Genomic DNA, 23,485 nt, shown 5'->3' on the forward strand with positions numbered 1-23,485 from the left:
CCATGAGAGGAGGGATGCATGCACCTGGACATCTTGTCATCATATAGTGGACCCGCCTACAGGAAAAATGAGTCGCATTCAGGAACACCGGTTCTGTGCATGTTTTACTCCTCCCTGGGGCGGTTGACGGCCCTTGGGCTGATGCACCTCTTCCTGGCATAGACAGCTCCTGTCATCTTTCGAGTCGGAGCCGCCTCACTACAATGGCCAGGTCCTGTCTCGAGCAGTCCAGGGTTACATTTTACATAGCAATCCTTAAAAGCCGCAGTGCCCCTAGAGGCTAGCTGATGATACGGCCTCTGAAGTTAACAAGCAAAACAGAAAGCAGCTTGACATCCGGCCTGGGGAGGAGACCTGGGACGGCGAGGGCTGTCTGCGCATGGGCTGACCTGCAACTTTTGTGTGCCCCGGCGCCAAAGAGGAAGTGCGGGGGCTGAAGTCTCGGGACCCGGGTGAAGAGCAGGACATAGCAGTGCGGGGCTCCCATGCCTATGGAGAGAGCCCCGCATTGTGCAACCAGAAGTGTAGAAGAGCTGGAGTGCTCCGGCTGCAGCCAGCCACCTCTTAGAAGCACCCACACCGGGTGAGTCGATGGCCCGAAAGTTACACTGTAGTGGCTTAACGCGAAAGTGAAACTGTATGCTGGCTTGCCTGCGAAAGCGGGACAGGCTATGTGCGCGTGGCTGTACGTGCGCGTCCACAGTCCCCAATCGCCGCGCGTGCCCCGGTCTGTCTCCTTTGAGAGGCAGGACGCTGACAATAAGTCTCGCTGGCGACAGCGCTTTCGCGCTGCTACACCAGGCGAGACCTAAAAATGTCCTTTAAGACAACACAGACCGATTTCTTTCCCTACACATCTTGGCCACAACTAATATATATTTTGCCACTTTTAGAAAAGCTGGTGTTTATTTTCTTAGTAATTTTGTCGACACGAAGCTTGAAAACAATAATTACAAATAATTTCTATACCGGCAAATGTAAAATAAAGACCTTTTTGGTGGGAAGAAGGGAGGTTGCTGCCTTCGTGAATAACTGCGGTTCTTGCTTTCAAGTGTATGAAACACTTATACTTCCAAAATGGCTATCTCGTCTGGTAGGTGCTGAATAATGTGCGCCTCTGCATGCCTTTATTGTCCCTTTTCTATATATATGCTTACTGTACTGATCTGTACAGTACAGCTGCAGCTCCATCCGGGTAATTTTCTTCCCTGGGCAGCAAACGAAACGGCGGCTGCAGAGGCTACATCCGGGTACTTGCTGGCTACAGGTTAGTGCACCGAGTGGGTCCATGCTGGTGCTTCAGCCCGGGAGATGCTCTTCCGTAGTCACTAGCAGAGGAATGAGCCACGATGGGCAGGGAAAGGCCGCGACTAAAGGAAGGAGCACGTAAATGTTCAAATCCTGCCCATCGGGGCCTCGTCGCTCGTCCCCCGGGGGTGAGAAGACACGGGCGGAAATGACATTCCAGTCAGCGCCGAGAGGCCAACCACCATTTTCACAGGCAGAGGGGAAGCCATGCGCAAGACAGGGCGTTGGGGAGGAAGGGTGCTATTAGGCGGGGTAGAGCCCTGTGCAGGCAGAGGAGAGGGGGACTTTACTGCTGGAGGGCGGGCAGCCACTGTCTCGGCCGGGGGGTGCTGGGAGCTGTGCTCTCTGTCAGTCAGTATGGAGGGAAAAGGTGCGGCCACTGACTCACCGGGGAAGATGAAACGCTCTGCCTTCGGGTATGGAGGAGAAGCTGCCGCCGAGTGAAAAATCTGCAGTTCAAGTTCAAGGGTTTCGTGCAACGTAACCGGATTTAGTGAGGGCAGTTAGGAGGGGAATAGTTTGGCATGCTGTCTAATGCAATATATATTGCCTGCTTTTATAGTTTTCACCATTCCTCCACATTAGATTTTGCCAGGTAACCCGTAACCCTTTCAATTTGTCTATAGAAAATGTTTCCTCTATCGTGGAAGACTAACCCTCGTAGCTTGAAGATATTCATCTTGATCATGACATTGACAATACCTGATCCTCAATGCATGGAAGAATGGTTGGCTGTCGACATCATCCCGGTATTTGAATCCATGGGCATTTTGAGAAAGTTATACTGTAGTGGCTGAACGCGAAAGTGAAACTGTATGCTGGCTTGCCTGCGAAAGCGGGACAGGCGATGTGCGTGTGGCTGTACGTGCGCGTCCACAGACCCCAATCGCCGCACGTGCCCCGGTCTGTCTCCCTTAAGAGGCATGGCGCTGACAATAACTCTTGCTGGCGACAGCGCTTTCGCGCTGCAACGCCAGGCGAGAACTAAAAAGGATTAAGTACAGAAAAATAAAAAATAAGTGGGAAAAGTAAAACATTGAACCACCAGCTCCAACACTGAAGTGCACTTTTATTTAGGTGGATGAGCACCTGGTCAGGAAAATAAATGCCTCATGAAAAAAACACAGATGGCCGATATGGGGTGATATACTCCCAGTGCTGCAAGCTGTGCAGGGCAAAAGCAAAATGTAAATGACACATGAATACAAAAATGGACGAAGATGGTTGACCCAATAATTCTCTTTTCAAATATGTATGTGTTTTTTATTTATGACTAGCTTACCCGTCGCGCGTTGCTGCGATCTCCAAAGAAAGGAAATTCAAGATAACTCGTTATAACATTCAATTTATATTGTGTCATTTTTATTGAAACGTATTCATTTTAATATGGAAAACATTTCAAAGTGTCGTTTTAATTCTATTTATTTATTCGAGTGCTTGTGGATCCACAATTTTTTGTTTTTCTGTCTGGTGCGTACATCAGTATTCGAAAGATTATGAGGGCCCTGGGGGGGGCCGATATTAAAAAAAAAAAATTAGGCCAGAAACCTTCGCGGCTGTGTACTCGACCACTTCCCAAAGTTTCCTGGCGATCGGATGAATGCTGTTTTAATTCTATTTATTTACTCGAGTTCTTGTGGATACACGATTTTTTATTTTTCCGTCTTGTGCGTACATCAGTATTCGAAAGATTATGAGGGCCCTGGGGGGCCGATATTTAAAAATGTTTTATGCCAGAAACCTTTACGGGAGTGTACTCAACAACTTCCCAAAGTTTCATGGCGATCGGATGAATGGTGTAGTAATGCATAAAGGACAAACAGACAGACAGACAGACATACATTCGTTTTTATATATATATATATATATATATATATATATATATAAATAGATTATTTTTAATTATACGATGCTGGTGAACCAGCTAAAACGGTCTATAAACCAGACCTAAAAATATGATTGACAGCAAAACGTGCATGGCGAGGAGTGGACTGGGAGCCAAGCTAACTAGCATCATGCACTGGTCACTAGAAAGTGCTTATAAAGCTGTATAACAAGATACATTCCCATGTCTTTGGCATCTTATATTGGTTAAAGACTCCAGAGTTTAGTAAATGTGAAGATTTCAGAAATAATCACTTATTTATGTTTGGGTAGACATGCAATGGTCAATTAACAGATTAATTTCCTACGGTATAGTCTGCATAGCCATCTGTGCACCTAGGTTCCAATTAAGCATTAAATGACAATTAAGGAGAGCAAATGTACCTTTGCAAGTCATGAAACATCCCTTGTACATTGTTTTACTTGCATGTAATATCACATAACTATGGTTTAATATTGCAAAGTATAGTGCAAGGTATAGCACAAAGTATAGTATAAAGAATACCAAGGGCTGGGAGGTGGCTTTACAAAGCAGTAATGCCTCGCACACACAAAATTGTGTTTCTTCAAATTTTATTAAGGCACATTCCCTCCACTGACACAGTCAAGAGATTTCATACTGAAACAAGTGTGAAATCACAAAAAGTATGGCAATGGTGCAGACAGTCAAAAAAATGGTAGGGGTTATCCTCAAGGGGAAACAGTCCCTCTACAGGAAAAATAAACTAAACCTCAGCACGTGAAAATGCACTTTCAGAAAGCCTTTACACTGTGAGAATTTCAAATGTTTGCACATATACAGCTAAATACAGGAGGAAACTTATATGGCTACATATACAAATTATTTTGTAAAGAGAGCCAAATGCATCAAAAATGTATTTATTTATTTTAGAGGTTTTATATAGCGCTGGCTGGACCCAGAGGTATCAGCGTGCTTTACATGGGTAAGAAGGTGGTCACGGTATTAAAACAATCATTTAACAGCATGTAAAACCAACCTGTTGACAAGTGAGAAACAGCTTGGATTTACATTAATCAAATACACAGGTAGGAAGAGCGGGTGCTATATACATAAGTAAAACAAGGAAGTGGGAGATAAGATTTCATATGGTAGTATGAGAAGGGTAAAGGCATGAAGGGCAGCAGGGGTGGGAGGTTAGAAGTGAGACAGGGGGAAGGAAGCAAAGGGGGGAAATTTGGTAGGAAGGGGTAGTGGGAGGGGAGTGGGAAGGCCTATGAGAGGGAGAGGATGAGATAAGTGGGTAAGTGGGAAAGCTGAGCCAGGAGAGTGTAGTGGGAGGGGGGGAGAGAGAGAAAGGTAGGAAAGATGGGGGGGACCAGAGAAGTGGAAGGGGAAAGGGCGAGTTCAGGGCGCTGGTTAGGATACCCAATGTTTATTGCGGAAGTGCATTTTGAGGTCTTTTTTAAAAGCTGGAGAAGTAGATTTTGCATCGGAGGGCATTCCAGATGTTTGAGGCATTGCCGGAAAAGGAGCGGGACTGAGTGGATTTCTTTTTTTTGCAGGGGTAGGACTAGGAGGAGAGCGTTGGTGCTTCTCATGGGTCGTGCGCTGCCTGCTTTGCAGATTTTGTTGGTGAGGTATGGCGGTGCATTTTGATGGAGGACTTTGTGTGTAATGCAAGCTGTTTTGTAGGCAGACCTGCCTTCAATGGGGAGCCATTTCGGGGTTTTGAGGGCAGGGGAGATGTGGTTGAAGCGCTTTCAGTCGGTGATTAGCCTTAATGCAGCCTGAGGAAAATTAACCATTGTTGGGTGTGGTTCGCAACACATGCTTTTGAATTAGAAGAACTGACTCAGATTATTTGATGTGGCAAAACTGTTGAGTTTCAACGTGGTTTGAGCTATCCAATTGGAGTTTCTGTATAACCCACAGACACAGTATATAACTGGAATGCAATGTGCCTTGTAATTCAATAATGTAATATATAACACCCCATTCTTAGCAACCCATTTTATATTAACTTTTAATTCCAGCTAGACATAATCTGCATTGTAAAAAAGGTTCTCACCAATTATTTGCCGGCTTGCAAAGATTTCTGATGTAGCAAGAACATGAGAGTTGATAAGTGCTTCATCAATCCGCAGGAACGTCTGGTCCCCACTTGCTCCAATCCATGTGGCCTTGCGTCCATATTTGGAACCTATATTTGGCATTGAAGCAGGTTTTGCATTCCAGTATGGCATATCCAATATTGGCCTGCCAAGCTGTCCTTTCTGAGGAAGGGAGTTTGAACATTATTTTATAAGTAAAGAAGCAACATAATATCAAGGGTAAAGCTAAACGGTAGTACTGTCGGCAGAGATCACAATGATTTAATGTTAATCACAAACAAATTTAAATGCAAATTACATGTGCTGCAAATATATTGTTCATGGGTTGAAGAGGCAGTAGTGTAGAAAGCACAAGTTACTTACAAGAATGACTTACTCCTCTTCAAAGGGCATAACATATTTTCTATAATAAGAGCTGCATCTGATAGATGTAAATCAGCAACAGCTACTAAAAAATACTCTGTGTGACAACAGTGATAATATCAGCAAGTTTACATTAGTGGGCACCATATTCAGGATTACCAGTAATGACCACCCGAGGGCATCAGACCAGTCATGGTTGCCAGTAGTAACTGTATACAAAGTTGTGGCAATCTAAAATGCTTATGATTAAATAAAAGTAAAAGCAGAGGGTGCTTTCTGGCAGTGATGTCATTTGCCATGGCATGAGTGATGTAGATGTAATATGTAAGGTCATAAGTAGTGCATTGCAGGGAGTTAGTTATAGCTGGCTCAGGTAACTATAACTGCTGAATTTCTAAGGTTTTGAACTAGTGAAATCTAAGGCTAACTATAACATCCACGTAACCTTTTTCCAGTGAATTTCTAAGTTTTTTAAAATTCTATTTCCCCAACTATAAGGCCTCTCTCACCCTTGTTTTTTCAGTGAATTTCTATGGTTTCTCAATGTTGTTTCCTAACTGTAACCTATAACTTTTGAGAGTGAGTGCCTGAGTGAGTGCATGAGTCTGAATGGGTTTGCAAGTGCCTCAATGAATGTGTCAGTCAGTCTGTGAGTGAGTGCATGAGTGTTTAAGTAGAACTGTGTGGGTCTGTGAACCTCTTAGTGGGTCTGTAAGTGGGTGCATGAGTGCCTGAGTGGGTTCTGCTCATTTTCTGGCTTTTACTGCTCACTTCTGATTTTTATTTTGCCTCTTTCTGCTCATTGCTGGCCTTTATTCAGTCTTTCTGCTCGTTTGGAATATGAGACGTTATTTTGCATGCCATTACCTGCATGGTATTACTACGTGGTTATTACTTAGCAATAACCGTTACTACGCAAGTTTTTACTTCGCATACCATTACATTGAAAGCGTTAATGTATGCGAAGTAAAAAACTTGCCTAGTAATAAAAATAATATGCGGAATAACGTGTCATAATAAAAAAAGAAATGTTTAAAACACAACACTACAATAAAAAATAAATAGAAATACACTACCCTACACATCTAAAACACTAAAACACTACCAAAACACTACACTACCCTACACTACTGAAACACCACTACACTACCCTAAACCCCAAATCACTACCCTCTGCACGAACATACACATTCCCCTACTCTGGTCCCTACACTCATTCACTATCCATCACGACCCCCTACACTACACCCAAATACACTACACTAATCCCACAACACTACCCTAAACCCTAAAACACTACTCCCAGCACGACCCTGCCCCTAGCCCCAGTCCTGTCCCTACTCCCAAACACTACCCTTCATAAAATCTACATCCAAATACACTACTCTACACTAATCCCACAACACTACCCTAAACCCTAAAACACTACCCCAGCACAAACCTGCCCCTAGCCCCAGTCCTGCCCCTACACTAAAATACTACCCTTCACGACCCCCTACACTACCCTACACCCAAATACACTACTCTACACTAACACCACAACACTACCCTAAAACACTACCCCCAGCATGACCCTGCCCCTAGCCCCAGTCCTGTCCCTACTCCCAAACACTACCCTTCATGACACCTACATCCAAATACACTACTCTACACTAATCCCACAACACTACCCTAAACCCTAAAACACTACCCCAGCACGACCCTGCCCCTAGCCCCAGTCCTGCCCCTACACTAAAATACCACCCTTCACGACCCCCTACACTACCCTACACCCAAATACACTACTCTAACACTACACCTAAACAACCGTACACATAGCCCTACTTACCTCTCTCTCCTCGTGGATCACCATCCACTGCTACAGCTTTCTGCGTCTTCAGAGTCATACTATTATTATTTAGAAACTGAAGCGCCTAAATAAAAACAACGATGTGGATATTGTGCAAAGTAACGGTCATGTGCAGTAAAACCATGCGAATTAATGGTTTCTGCACACTAACAATGCGAAGTAAAGGCAATCCAAAGTAGTGGCCACGTAGAAAAGGTCACCCACCGCTCGTTTGTACTTTATTTAGTCTTTTTCTGCTAGTTTCAGACATCTATTTTGTTTCTTTCTGCTTGTTACTCGCCTTTATGTTGCCTCTCTGCTCCTTCCTAACCTTTATTCACCCTTTTTCTGCTTGTTTCACTTTTTTTCCTCTTTCAGCTTGTTGCGGACCTTTATTTTCACTCTTTTTGCTCATTTCTCACCTTTATTTTGCCTTTCTGCAGGTTTCCGATCTGTATTCACCTTCTTTCTGCTAGTTTCTCACAATTTGCCTCTTTCTGCTTGTTGCGGACCTTTATTCACCCTCTTTCTGCTTGTTTCTCACCTTTATCTGCCACTTTCGTCTCGTTTCTCACCTTAATTGTGCCTCTTTCTGCTCATTTCGGACCTCTATTTTGCCTTTCTGCTCATTGCGGACCTTTATTCTGCCTTTTTCAGTTTTTTTTCCCAGTTTTATTTTGCCTCTGCTGCTTATCATTATTTTGCCTCTTTCTGCGTGTTTCTCACCTTTATCGTGCCTCTTTCTGCTCATTACTTATCTTTATTCTGCCTCTTCTGTTTATGTCGGACCTTTATTTCTGCCTGTCTGCTAGTTTCTCACCTTTATTCTGCCACTTTCTGCTCGCTTCTCACTTTTATCTTGCTCTTTCTGCTAGTTGCTGACCTTTATTCTAGTTCGGGCAGTAGCGGTTTCTAAAATCCCTATAGGAAATTGCATGGGGAAAACTAATTTTGTGGACAACCCTCCTCTCCCCCCTCCTACTTTTCTCAGCCCCTGCTTGACGGATCACACGGAAACTGAACTGAAGTGAGAGGCAAAATAGGTTTGAAAAGATTGTGAGGATTCCTCAAACTACACCAAAGTTATTGGCAAATCAAAAACATGGAAACATGGTCCCAACTAGAACTACCTAGCCGCACCTAACATGTTTCTGCTGCTGGAAGCCTATTAAAAGACCAATTTGTGTTTCTAGCATTTTCTTAATGGCTAGCTGGATGGATGGGTATGTGAAAATATGCATCCTTGATAGGAAGTCTCCTTGCTGGAGCAGCGGGAGCACTTGCTGTAGTGTGATCATATGGAAGTTGCTCCGACAGTATGTATTGATTTAGGGGTGTGAGGTCCAATATTGGTCTGAGTGAACTGTCCTTCTTGGGAATAAGGAAGCATAGTGAGTATACTCCTGTCCCTTGGTGTTGGAAAGGGACTGGCTCTATGGCCCCCTTTTCCAGCATGCATCTCACCTCTTGTTGTAGCAGGGTGATGTGTTCCTTGGACATAGGACGGTGCCTGGGTGGTATGTTTGGTGGGGTAGATGCGAGTTCTAGGCAATAGCCATACTGGATAATTTGTCTCACCCACCTGTCTGTGGTAATTGAGTTCCAGACAGGTAGGAACTGTTGGATTCTGCCTCCGGCTGGTGTTATATGGTCCGGAGGTAGTGTGATGAAGTCACTGTTTTGTGGCAGTGGAGGCTCTGGTGTTATTGCCTCCACGTCCTCGTCCCTTATTATTGTTGCCCCTGTAACCTCCTCTGTTGGAGTTCTTGTTAAAGGAACCTTGTGTGTTGCTTTTGTATGTAGATGAGGTTTGTGCAGTATTGCCTCGTGTAGCTGCTCTGTATGAGGAGCGTCGAAAGGAACCTCTGTGTTGTTGAAACTGCAATGCACCCATGGATTTTGCGGTTTCTGTATCCTTCTTCATTTTGTCTAAAATGGGGTCGACAGCAGGCCCGAAAAGTAAGTCTTGAATGACTGGTTGGTTAAGAATGGTGGATTGCACCTCGTTCTTAAAGCCAGAAATACGTAGCCATGCATGTCTTCGTAATAAGACGCTCGTGTTAATGGACCTGGCTGCAGTGTCTGCTGCGTCAAGCTCGCATTTAATGGAGGCGTTTGTAATAAATTTTCCCTCCTGTAGGAGGTCAGTAGCTTGTGCCTTGAAAGGTTCAGGCAGGTGTTGCATCAAACTTTCAAGCTGGTATTGTGTGTGCCCTGTCGTAACTAGCTAGTAGGGCTTGTGTATTTGCAATTCTCCATGAATTGGAGGCTTGGGATGCTACTCTTTTACCCGAGGCCTCTAGTATTTTGGACTCTTTATCAGGAGGTGGAGCTTCTCCTTTTGTCGGTGAGTTGGCCCGTTTGCGTGCGTTGGCCACCACCAGGGAATCCAATGGCAACTGACCTTTGATATAAGTAGGTTCTGTAGGGGCCGCTCTATATTTCTTTTCAATCCTGAGATTGATTACACGTGCTCTGGCTGTATCTTTAAATATGTCTGGCGCGTGTTTTAGGACCCCTTTCAACATAGGGAGTGTTCTGACATTTTCTCTGTAGTAAGGAATGTGTCAAATAAAAAGTCCTCTTCTATAGGTTCATTGTGCATGTCTACATTGTGGTACTGTGCTGCCCTATCTATTAGCTGGTTGAAGACAATGGTGTCGTCAGTAGGTAACGGCCTTGTTGGGTAAGAGGAGGTGTCAGGGATGGGATGCGTGTCATATGGATCAGTGGGCTCTACCTATGGTTCAGTTTTAGGGTTAGGATCCTCAGGATAGTTAATATCATATTGGGGATCTTCCCCTGTGTCACCCTCATTGTCCCCAGAGTAAGTGGGAGAGTAAGGAGCAAAAGGCGCAGTAGGCATAGTGTGATAGAAAGGAATGAAGGGTCTAGAGGGAGAAGTCCCAAAGTCCTTTTTCTTCAGAGGAATGAGGCTCAGTGTCCAATGGCCTCTTTTTCCTGTGTAAAATAGTGACTTTTCCAGTCTCAGGGTTGATGTATATTTTTGCCTGATCCTCTCATGGCTCTGGGTGTAAGAGTTCTTCTTCCACTGTCCGTGGCTGTGTCTTTGACTTTTTTGGCTCTCCCGTTGCCTTCGGGCCGACAACTTTCTTTGGTTCCACGACTTTCGGTGCCTTATTGCTCTTCTTCGGCTCGGGCTGTTTGTCCGGCTCGACGATTGATTGCGGATCGACCGGATCTTTAGGTTCGATGCGCTTTTTTGTGCTCGACAGGTTTTTTGGTTGACTGTCTTTTGTCGAGTCGACTGGTTTTTTAGGAGCACTTGTTTTCGGGTTGGTGTTTGGCTCGATAACCTTTTTTGGCTGGGCCACGGGCTTCGGTACGACGCCCTGTGTGTCGGCGACTTTCTTCGGTTCGACGACTTTCGGCGCAGAGGCCTTCTTCGGGTCGACGGCCTGCTTCGGGTCGGCGCCCTTCGGTTCGGCGGCCTTCTTTGGCTCGACGGCCTTTTTAGGTTCTGCGCTTTTTGGCTCGACGGCCTTCTTCGGGTCGACGCCCTTAGGCTGTACGGCCTTCTTCGGTTCGAAGCCCTTCAGGTCGACGACCTTTTTGGGTTGCAGAACCTTCTTTGGGTTAACGTTACTTGGACCTGGGGTGTCTGAAGGCTTGGTCTTTATTTTCGAAGCCGAGCCGGACGGCGGGGCTGCCGAATGTTGTTTCGGATCATGGCTAAGGCCTTTAGGCGATGCCTCGATCGGAGCCTTCGGTAACGGGCTAATTGGTGTTGGGGGCAATGTACTCACGGTTTGCCCCGGTGGGATTTCGTCATCGGAGTTCGAGTTGTCCTCGACGGTGACGATCTCTCGGTTCTGAAACTTCTTCTGGAAGTTCCTGTTCATCCTCGAAGATGTTGTCTGGTTCCGGTGCCTGTCGCTGCATCTCTTGCCTAGCGGCCCGTCGAATCCGGATCGTTTTCTTCTAACGGAATTGGGCGCAGGCTTGGCAGGTTTCTTCCTTGTGGTCTGGCGATAGGCACTTGTTGCATACTGTGTATCTGTCAGTATGCGGGAACTTGGAGTGGCATTGTGGGCACCTTTTGAACGGGCTCCTTTCCATCGACAGCAGGCCCACGTGGCGTCGAAAAGGCCCAGCGGCCCGCGTCGACGACCGAGTCGAGATGGAAGGCTTGAACGAGTCAAGAAGTACCGGGCGAGAACAATACCGCCGAAGTCGAAGGCCTTTTGGCCTCTAGAAAAGTTTAGTTTCGATTCCAAAGTTGGAGTATAGGAAAAAAATCCGAACCCAATGGCGGAAAAAAACAATCTGAGGATGGAGAAGATGCCCATGCGCACTGTAGTCCAGGGGAGGAGTCACCTATCTCGTGATACTTCGAAGACTCTTCCAGGACAACAAGGTGCAATCATCCGGACCCAACACTAGGCAGCGATCTATGCACAGATATGAATTCAGCAGCCCACATGCCTCGAACACAAGCTCTCGGCATTGCGTGGCGGGGGAGCGGATTCCTTTGAAGTCTGATGCAGAGGCTCACAAGCGGATAACAAATGGTGTGCGATGTGCACGCGCCCGGCTCACATGCACTGTAGGCAATCTGCCTTTGGGTGCACTTTTGAAAGCCCTTACTTTAATCTCGCCAAAGCATCCCTAACGGGATTGCTTCAGCGAGACCTAAAAAATGACAAGTTTAGTAAGTATATAGCTCTTCTGGAGCAGAAAGTACAATCGGGCCCCCAATTAAGTTACACAGGTGACACGGTGAACTAAAGCAAATTAAGGAGATAAGCAAAGATGTGTCAAATGAGGATCAGTATGTGTACAGTTTATGTCACGAATGAAAAAGAAATAAAGAAGTTTTAAAGCCTTGTGTAAATGGCCTCATAAAACTCTTCACCTAGTTCCCAGCAAAATGCAAATGATTGCCCTATTAAATATAGATATAAAAGTATGGACTAAGATCCTATCCAGTAGACACAATTTACTTGTCTTAGTCCTGCTCGTCCTCATGACAAGTCATTATAGATCCCTCCCTCTTTGCTTTTGATGGTGCTTAGAAAGTAGAATTACGGGTATAGCACCTAGGTGGGTGGGTAGGGCTTACATAGAATTCTAATGCAGTTTTTCAAACTGGGAGGTGGAACTACCTCAATTTGAATGACCATGATGAGGAACAATAGGACTAAGGGTTACCGGTAAGTAATCAGGGCATGGGTGGTTAGTAAAGCTTTAAAAAAAAAAAAGGAGTATTTATTTCGGAGTTAATTGTCAAGACTAGAAACAATTAACTTTATCATTTCATAAAACTAAAACGCAAGAATTAAAGGGAGAACATTTTATAAGTATCTGTACTTGTTTGGGAGACTTCTTGTACTTACAAAAGTAACGTTGGTCTTTCGATCAATGTGCCTTACGCACGAAAATGGTAACTAGCCAGACTGCGGATAAGTAAAATATTCACATAACTTGAGATTGGAATCCATATGCATAGATTGCTCACAAAAAAGTCTAACACTATTAATCACACGTGAACATCTTTCGCTTCAAGTACTTGGCCTCAGACTAAAAGTGCTAGTTTTAAGCAACAACAGTAAAAAAAAATTGTTGTTGCACTTTTTAACGCATGCTGCACATAGTTTACCATGATTATACAATCTAGCATTTCTAGGTAGGCTAGATGTGTCGCTAGGCTGACATAGGGTTTTGTGGCTAAGAAGATGGGTGAGAGATGGGGAAAGGCAGGGAAGAATGATTGATTTCTTAGACCTAGAGTGGAACGTAATCTGGGTCAAGCAGTGGGTATCAGGTGCATCCATGAAGGGGCTGGAACGATTGGAAGTTGTACTTAGTCGTAAAGGTTGGAGGGCATGTAACAGTGTGGTTGTGAACAGCAAAGCCTGGATGAGTGTAGAAAAGTGCAAGTGTGTAGGAGTGGTAAGCAGTAGCTAGCAAAAGTCTGGGTGACAGCAATGGTGCCAGACAGAGTTGGTGGTAGCGTGTGAAATAAGTCTGACAGTGGGTGGGGCACCAGTGACTCCTCCCCGGTCACTCACCAGGATGCGTTTGAAGAGGTTTCTCTCCTTCGGTGGTAGCGGCACCGAGGGTATTGTGCTGATGGCAATGCAGGGCTGGGCGCGTGGCTCCTACTTCTGGTGTTGGTGCATGAACCCGAGACTGCAGTGCTGCTCCAAACTCCGGGGGCTCCCTCACCTACCAGCAGGGACGTAACACTGTCTCGCGACGCTTTACACGCTAGTTAACAATTTTTTTTTTTGCCTAGTGCTTTTAACAGACGTCCACCCTCCCGTTGCAAGATAACAGCTTTTTATTGCGCATGCGGTGTCGTGACGAAAAAGGAAACATGGTCATCGAAATAAGCAAGACGAAGACGATACTGGCCCGATATAAATGAAAACCGTCTAAAGCAGAGCATGGTAAAGTAATAAAATCAGTATAACCCATGTGGATAGACGCTCTATTCCGTATTTTGTGCTATCAATTCTCTCACTTGAGTCCAACTTTTTTTGTTGTTTGAAAATCTACTATTTTAGGATAATTTCAAGATGGCCGCTGCACGCGCACCAGCTTTTCAACAGTTTGAACAGCGCGCTGTCAAGGAAGACTTTAATGGGGTCAGTCAAGAGAAAACGTAAGCAACCTTTTTCACGTTGAGCAGCGTGTTGAGGCTTTTGCAGAGGGTGGTCATTCATTTATGAAAGGATGTGGACTGAGCATGTCTCTGGCCAGAAGATATGTTTCTTTCCGCCCAGTAAAATAAGCTCTCGGCATTGCGTGGTGGAGGCAGAAGAGCGGCATTGCGTGGCGGGGGAGCGGCATTGCGTGGTGGGGGAGCGGCTTCCTTTGAAGGCTGATGCCGAGGCTCACAAATAGTGTGCGATGTACATGCGCCCGGCTCACATGCACTGTAGGCAATCCGCCTAGAAACGCCTTTGGGTGCATTTCTGAAAGCCCCTCCAAACAAGCATTGCTAAAGCAAGGCCTGAGGCTCGACCTAAAAAGGGAACAACAGGGGTGAGCGACTCAGGTAACCCGTGGTATAATAAAGAATGCCGCGAAGCAAAACAAAGAGCTTATCCTGGCAGCTAAAGGGAAAAACACCATTGCTCTAAGGGACAAAAGGGACATATATAAGAAACTATTAACCTAAACTAAGGAAAATTGGGATGATAATATATGGACAGAGCTAATTGGTGCAGCAACAGCGAAAGACCAACTAAGTTTTTGGCACCTAATATCTAAAGGCAGTAAAAAGGGAGGCCGCCCTAAAGATTTATATTTGGACGCAAATACATGGGTAAATCATTTTTCTAAACTTTACTCTGCAGCCGATATAGAGCCCAGTCTAATAGTACATGTAAATTCTACAGTCCAAACCCCATTATATTTTAGCTTGGAAGAAACCCTAGTAGCAATAGATGCAATCAAACCTGGGAAGGCCCCAGGTCCAGATAAGATACCAAGCGACTTATGGAAACATGACAAGGAGGTCTGGGCCCTTATATTAATTTTATATGCAACTCAGTGGCTGCAGGCGCAAAAATAAATGAATCATGGAAAGGAGCTGAGATTACAACTATTTTAAAAAAAGGTGACCAATATGATCCTTCAAATTATCAACCAGTTAGCTTAATAGATGTTTTTCAGAAAATATACGCTAGTCAAATTTTAAGTAAATTGAACGAATGGATTGAGGAGAACAGTATTTTATCAAGGAACCAGGCTGGCTTTAGAGCTAAAACGAGTACGATCGACCAGGTTTTTAGATTCCTTTGTATTAATTGGAAATATACAATATTTAAGAAGGGTCATTTGTACATTGCCCTTATCGACTTAAAGGCCGCCTTCGACCTCATCCCCAGAAATCTCCTGTGGAACTCTTTAAAAAACCAAGGTATACCGGGAGAAATACTCATGCAGATAATAAGACTCCATGAGGACAACTTTGTAAGGGTCAGATGGGGACCGGGAGATGAACTTACAGATCCCATTAAGATCAGCAGGGGCGTAATGCAGGGATGTATACTGGCACCCACCTTATTCTCACTATATGTCAATGAATATTTGTTGGGCTGCGAATAAGATTCTCCCAAATTGTGTAGTTTGCCAGTACCGGCTCTTATTTTCTGACGACACAATCTTAATCTCACAAGCTCCCAAAGGTTTGCAAAGATAATTAGACACTTTTGGGATCTACTGTGAGTCTAAAGGCCTGGAGATCAACTTGTGCAATACCAAATCCATGGCAATAAATATGCATAAAACTTTAAACAAGAATTTAACTGTTAAAAGCCAGACATTAGAATATGTTCACAATTTTAGCTACTTAGGCGCTACCCTAGATATTAAATGAATTGGAAAACAGTTGGAGACGAGCAGGGCAATTCTACACCAAATTGCTATACCAATTGTTAAGAAGCATGAGAGCTCTATATCCAAAGCAGTCTCCCTGGCCCTTGAGGTGTATAAGTATAGGGTACAATCAGTGTGCCTATATGGAGCAGAATTATGGGGCTCTTTGAATAATGACGCCCTCAGGGTGGAGGAGAATACGTTTTTTAGAAAGCTACTGAGCCTTCCAAAGCGTACACCGCTAATTCCCCATAGCAATGGACCTCAACATACAATGTATAGACCACCAGGTGAGCTTACGCCCCTTATTGTTTTGGGTTCGCCTGTGGTCCACAATTGAACTAGCCCATTATAGAGAAGGACTAGAGGAAATTCTAAAGTTCGAAAACACCAAAGTATTAGTGTGGCTGAAACATATTCAAGACTGGTTTTACAAATTAGGACTTAAACACTTTTGGGAATGTCCGGCAGATCTAACTATGGCCTCTAAAAAAGTGTTAAAACAGGTATTTTGGCCTTTCATCCAAGATGGCCAATCACATAGTTCAGCGACAGGCTCCTTGACAATGCAGTTCTTTTTAATTAAACCATCTTGGATCTTTGAGCAATTTCTAGATGAAATTCAGCCACAGCTGGCAAAATCTCTATACCTTAAATTTCGATATGGTGTGTAACAGTTAAACACCAATACATTAAAATGGGCTCAAAAAGCGGTAAAGGCAACTTCTGATTGTTGTGATCTGTGTACTATGGGAGTAAAAGAAAACGAACTACATTTACTATTCTTCTGCCCAGCATACCAAAAATGTAGAAGGAAATTGATCAGACCCATCTGCCGACTATTGGGTATACGATCCTGTATTGAGGCAGAGAGAATTTTGAGATCAGATACATCTTAACCTGTAGTTTTCAGCATGAGTAGGTATCTGTTCGGTGTGAAAGGAAGAAGGAAGGCATGACATTTTAATGGAAAGTGTATAAATCACCTCTAGTCTTGCACTGCACTTTAATGTGTTCATATGGAATTTATTGTTCTACCATATGGACCGATTTTGTTCTCTTCTCAGAAAAAAAGCAAATTAATTTTATAGTTGACTTTGGATTTATTATTACTACTAGCTCTCTTCTACATTCCAAAAGCGTATTTCATTTAATGTAACACCTCTATGTTTTTAACCATTTTAACACATTTATTATTTTTAATCGCCATGAAAGGTCTGCTTTGGTAATCTATTACCATTGGCAAAGTTTGTGGACAATCGGCACCTTTCTGAATGTTTTTATATATGTGTACATTACAATGTGTGTATGTATCTTTTATGTTTTTTTTAAACCGAAATAAAGATTACAGAAACTGAATTTCATGATATGGAATAGCATTAAATTTGATTTATCGACCTCCCTGGCCCTGCCAGTCCTTTTTTTGGACCCTTAATAAGGTGGTATCACAGGGGCATGGCCACCCGTGGAAGATGGTTGACGCCTAATTGTGGAGCTCCCGGGCCGAGGCCTATAACTCTCCCCCATCCCCATTATAACTACCCATTAGTGATAATCCAGCAGGCAGCTGTAATAAGGATAGCGGCAGCTGCAAAGTGATACATTTACGGTCGTTTTCCTGCAGTGCTGGTCCCACAAAGAGCTATCTGACTCGCGACTGAGCCGGAGAACGGGCTCACCCGCACCAATCTTAAAACCCACGCGGACTAAATAACCGGCAATACACAATCCACAAATTTCTATAAGCCCGAGAAGGAACAGTGGGTTGAGCTCTACGAATAGAACCCTCATCTACGAGGCCATCAAGTTAATTTACTGAAAGAAACACTATACCTAGTGGACATGTGAGGCGGGCAAAGAGATGGACATACCATATATGACATACTATCAAACAAAAGCCTGATCATTGTTACTTGGATGGGTGGTGTGACTGGCCCCCCTCTTGCAAAGGTACGAAACTTGTAGAGCGGCGTGTGCGCCTTGTGTCCTTCTATGGCACGATAAAAAATGTCCCCTTGTTGTCATTTTGTGACTCAGGAGAGAAAAGATGGGAAGACCAAAAGGGAAACAGGCAGAGCAAGGTCCCACAAGGGACTCCAACACTAATACCACAAATGACTCGCCACTATCGCTAAAGGAGATCCCATATCCCTCTGCCCAAGAAATACCACCCTCAGACAAATTGGACATTATTCTGAAGGAGAGAAGGGAATCTAGGGCGGTACTGGAGCAACAACTAAGCACACTCACAACTGATGTGAGCCTACTAAGAGCCAACCATAAAAACTTGGCTGGGAAAGTTCAGAAACAATCAATGACCTTATCAGAAATCACTTTGTGGTGCACGTAGAAACAACATACGTGTAAATTGGTATGCCGTAAAAAAGTGAGGGACGCAATCCAACATGATTCATAGCACAATGGTTGCGCACTGCAGTGGCAACGGAAGGAATGACTGACATGTTCAGTGTGGAGCGGGCCCACAGGGTTCCCACCGGGAATCTGGCACCTGGACTGCCACCAAGACCAATGGTGGTGAAAATTCTGAACTATAAAAACAGGGACGCACTCCTCCGTAAAGCAAGAGAATGTGCACCCCTCATTATATTGTATGTTCTAGATCTGAACAGTGTACTCCATACTATATGCCACTCTACCAAATTTGGCGAGCTGTCAGGATTGTGCATAAATTTCGATAAGTCTGTAGCATTCCCTTTTAGAGATGTTAGTTTACCCCACATGATTTGCTTCAGGAGAGCTGACTTAACAGTAGCCCCAACCACTTTCAAATATTTGGGGGTAAGGATATACAGAACTCAACAAGATAAGTTGGATGGCAATGTGCAGAGCACGATTGCCTTGCTGCGGTCTCAAGCGTTCTGGATTACTCTTCCACCGTCTGTTGCAGGCCACTTAGCAATAGCGAAAATAGTTATGCTACCACAAGTGTTCTATTATTTCACTACACTCCCAATAATCCCCATAAAAGTATTCAGACTACCAGACTCTATATTGACGGAATTAATATGGGGTAATGGAAGACGTAGGACGCGCCTGAAAAAACTACAACTTCCAACCAGGGAATCGGAGCCCCAGATTTTAGGGCCTTCTGTAAGTCAAGCCAGATGCAGAGGCTCTTGTACTGGCTTGCTGGCAGTAACCTTGATGAAATCGCCTTCACGTCCAGATTGATCGCTCTAGGGAAATTGCACTCCTTATTGCATAATACGCGCCTAATTGAATGTGCCCCATCGCCATTGTTGCAGGTTGCCCTGCGGTACTGTAAGCAAGTATTGAATTACACAGCACCACTGCTATCATATGCACCAAATATCCCACTACTGGGACTCCCCATTCCAATGGGAACCACGACTCTTAATCCACTGGCAAGGTGGGGGGAAGAGGGGGTAACTACAGTAGGAGCACTATTCAATGAGGGCACTCTACTGTCACATACAGACTTCATGCACACCCAGGGTCTACCAAACACTTTATTCCTATTGCATTCTGGGGTGACCCACTACGTCAAAAATGCATGTGCCCAGGATGAGATGGAACCACCAACACTGAACTTAGTGCACATGTAACATCTAATGGAAACAGGTAGACACCTAACGAAGTGGCTGTACACAAGTAAAAGAGTTACAATACTTTCACCACTTGCTGGCCTACAAGCTAAGTGGTATACAGACCTGGAAGAGGCACTGACAGATAGGGAATGGGTATCCCTTATAGCTTATCCAAAAGTGGTCTCGCACAATGCACGCTTCAAATGTATTCAATATATGATTACACAGCAAATGTATCTTACACCGCTCCGGCTACACAAGATGTTTCCTGCAACTACAGCGAACTGCCCAAGGTGCACAGAGACAGAGGTAATCTTTGTCCATATGCTATGGGCCTGCCCCGCATTAGCTGATTATTGGGAGCAGATAGCACACTGACATAAGTGGTGGATGGTCAAACATGGTATACAGCAAGAAGCTGTTTACTAGGGATCTACCCACATACAAAGGGATATAAAGTGAAGGCACGTTTTGCAGGTCTAGCAGTAATAATCGCCAAGACTAAAAACCAGGCGGTGGAAAGCAGCGAGGCCGCAGACGATTGCTACATGGAAAGAAGAGGTAGAGCAATGGGGCCTGGCCGAAAGTGGGGCAAATCGGGGAGAGGAAAAACGAGGGATTCGTAAAATACCCAATAGCTATGTCCTGGGATATGCTTCTGGAGACTTTCAAGGCACGTGACAGGAACGAACAAACTAATGATGTGACCGGAGCATTTGCAATGCTGACAGACATCTAAGCTAGTTATATCACTAATACATTAGTGGGCAGATATCATGTAGCCCACCACTAGTCACATAGTACGAAAAAGTACAGAATACATCACTATCTACAATTAGTGTGTAAAATATACAAGAATGCGCTTTAAAAAAATAACTCCTAGCCGCAGGTAGATATACCTTGGATTCATAGATGAATAGAGACATTCCTTGTGCTGCAGTTAGTGAACTTGTGGGGGTAGCATGGATAGTTTTCTAAACGTTAGTAATATTGAAAACATGGCATAATAATTAAATTCAATGTACATTTGAAAATGAAGACACAGTTATAGGATACAGACTATGATAGTGTATTACTACACTCCGACATAAGCAACTCCATAAATGTCATTGTAATTATATTCCTTGCACTACATTGCACATGTATAAGCTATTCCTGCAAATCTTCCTAAATAAGAACTACAAAACTCAATTAAGTTTGCTATAAAAAAATATAAGGTGGTATCAAAGGTCTTACTTCACTTTACACATTGCTTCATACTTGGGGACTTTAATATACATTAGTATTGCTCTGCTAACAAAGATACGCTCAGAGGGGCGTGGCCAGGCCGCCGACTGCAAAGGCCGCGCAGGGTTGAGGCTCCGCCGCGGACCCTTGTTAACATGTCCTCCCTGGTGGCGTTGGTGGGTCTGCAGGGCAGCGCCATGCTGTAGGAAGGAGCGGAGGAGTGGCGGTGCAGCCGGCACAGAAATACCCCCCCCCCCCTCCCAGCATCCATACCCTCTGCTGAGCCGGCACGGTGGCCCCCACTCTTTCCCTGTGTGACTTATGGTGGCAGATCCACAGAAAAATATAGGACAGGGATGCCCCCAAACCGAGGAATGATCCTATGTGGTGACTGAGGACTGGCACCTTGGTGTACCGGGTGTGCAGTGAGCTGACCTTTAGCTGAAGAGACAGCGGGACACCCGCGCTGAGAGCAAGGTGAGGTATACTGCAGTGGCACAAAGTGGGAGCTACCAGTTCCAAGGGCCCCAAAGAAATATGTTTGGCTGATGAGGGCTGAAAGCCCAAAACCGGTCCTAGGATGCTTGTTTCCAGTCCAGGGAGAACCTAGCCGTTCGGACTGGACTGTTCGCATTGGGCGCAGGGTCAAGACTGAATTGCATATGGCTAGGTCCAAACTAGAATGGTATGGTGAGCAAAAACACAATGGAATCTGAAAGAAACAGGTTAGTGTTAGATTCCTTACCTTAGAATAGTCCCAGGAGTCAGACTGCATCCGGAAAGTTTTGCGTAGCAGTACCCCTGCGTGTCGGTCGGCGTCATCTGCGGCTCCGCGTCCGTCGTCGGCGTCGTGATCGCCGGGATGACGTGGGAGTACTTAGACGCTGCCCTCGTGCGCTGACATCAGTTCTTTTTTCCGCGCCAGCAAGCGCAGATCCGGGAGGAGCAGTACTCCTAGTCAATTTTTGACTAAACTTTTTGATCTCTTTTGGATCCTTCTCGAGTCGATTCCTCGACTCGCTGTGCCGATAGGGATGCCCGGGTTAAAACCCTGCGACGATTGTCACCGCTTGATGTCGGTTCCTTTACTGTCTCGGGTCGACCACGATGACAAGTCATGCCCCGACTGCCGGGCCTTGACCTCTAAGGCTAGGCGGGAGCGGTCCCGTAAGCGTCTCGAGCTCCGGCAGTCGGCCGCTCGAGGTCCCGTTCCAGGATGAGGTAGAGGGACCAGTTGCCAGGCCACAGTCATTGCCGCTCGATGAGTCAACACCACTCGTCGGGCTCCAAGTACTCAGATAAGTCGAGGCATAAGAAGTCGAAGAAGCAACATCACTCTTCCACTCCCCGCTACGCGGCCGGGGGTTCGGGCGGCTCCGCCGGAGCCGCAAGAGCAGCGTCCAGGTCCACACCCGCCGGTCCCTGGGCTGTACGCGACATCGGAGGAGATTAGCGCCTTCCTCATGGCCATGAGGTCACGCTTCCCTCCGTCGGAAACCGCTGAGGCGCCTTCTGGCCCCGCGGGTCCGTCTGGGAGCCCAAGTGGGCCGGCAGCTCCGGCCCCGGCGCTGTCGACTCCGGTCACGATCGACCTTATGACCCTTCCGCCGTCCCTAGACGACGCCGTCCCTGGTCCGGATCTGGCGTCGGACCGGCGCCGTCTTCGACGCCGATCGGTGAGACCTTCACGGACGACCCGGCTCCATCATTTATTCCTGACTAGCAGGAGATGGATGATGATGAGGGGGACTGGGAGGGTTCTGAGGACCCTCTGGCACTGCAGTGCCAGTTGAGCCAGGACTGGGCAGACGAGCTGGGGGAGGCCAGTGGTCTGGACACTTCGCCCGACACTGGATTTGTCTCCCCTCCTACCGTGGCTACGGAGGAGGGGGATGCTTACAGCGTGGTGTTGACTAGGGCAGCCAAGGACTTGGCTCTTGAGCTCCCGGTCGCGGCCGTGAGGGCTAACCTCCTCACTGAGGTGCTCTAACCGCAGGCAAGCTCCGAGGAGCCTCTCCTGCCGTTTAACGAAGCCCTCACGGACGTTCTGGCGGGCACCTGGTCCAAGCCCTCTACAGGCCTCCCTGTAGATCAGAACGTGGCCCGACGCCACCGCCCGGCTCCGGGCGACCCCAGCTTCCTGTCTGTTCACCCCACCCCCGAGAGCCTGGTGATCCAGACCTCTACCTCCCAGAGCGCATTCCCGACCGCTCCTCCTGATCGGGAATCCAAAAGGTACGATCAGTTTGGGAAGAAACTGTTCTCCTCACTGAGTTTGGGGTTGCGGTCTGTCAACACCACCTGCGTATTGGGCTGTTACACCCACTCTCTGTGGGATACGGTTGCGGAGGTGCTGCGGCAGTGCCCGGTGGAGGTCCAAGCAAAGCTTACCCAAGCCCTAGCAGAGGGACGGGATGCAGCACGCTACTCCATTCGGTGTGGACTTGATATCACGGACTCGCTGGGTAGGGCAATTGCGACGACGGTGGAAGTTCACCGCCACGCCTGGCTGAGGTCCGCCAACTTTTCGGGGGGATGTCCAAGTCACCCTTATGGACATGACCTTTGATGGCTGTCGCCTCTGTCGACAAGGCGGACAGTGCGATGGAGCGTTTCAAGGACTCCAGGGCTAGGGCCAAGTCCTTGGGCCTCGGCCAACGCCAGCAAACTTCCACTTTTCGTCCCTTTCGTGGCCAAGGAAGGGGAGCCCCCACACATTTAGCTAGCCACAGGCCGCAGACCTAACCTCAACGCGGTCGCGGACGTGGTAACCGCCGTGGCGGTGCGGGGGGACACCTGCAAGGTCAGTCCACACCCGCCCCCGCAGCATCTGCCTCAAAATCCTCCTAGTACGAGTTTTCAGGCCCATTCGACGCCAGTGGGG

General features: G+C 46.1%; 1 protein-coding gene across 5 annotated transcripts in view; it reads right to left on the reverse strand.

Annotated features, from left to right (window-relative positions):
• Window positions 1-23,485, reverse strand: part of MYCBP2 (MYC binding protein 2) — a 1,909,483-nt gene that overhangs the window by 1,479,808 nt on the left and 406,190 nt on the right. For all 5 annotated transcript variants that reach the window (XM_078657470.1, XM_078657469.1, XM_078657471.1 and 2 more), the window contains one exon: window positions 5,223-5,427. In XM_078657470.1, coding sequence (XP_078513596.1) covers window positions 5,223-5,427 — 205 coding nt within the window. The remainder of the gene's footprint in view (window positions 1-5,222; window positions 5,428-23,485) is intronic.

This window comes from Lissotriton helveticus, chromosome 8 (genome assembly GCF_964261635.1).
Source record: "Lissotriton helveticus chromosome 8, aLisHel1.1, whole genome shotgun sequence".
NCBI classification, from domain to species: Eukaryota; Metazoa; Chordata; class Amphibia; order Caudata; family Salamandridae; genus Lissotriton; species Lissotriton helveticus.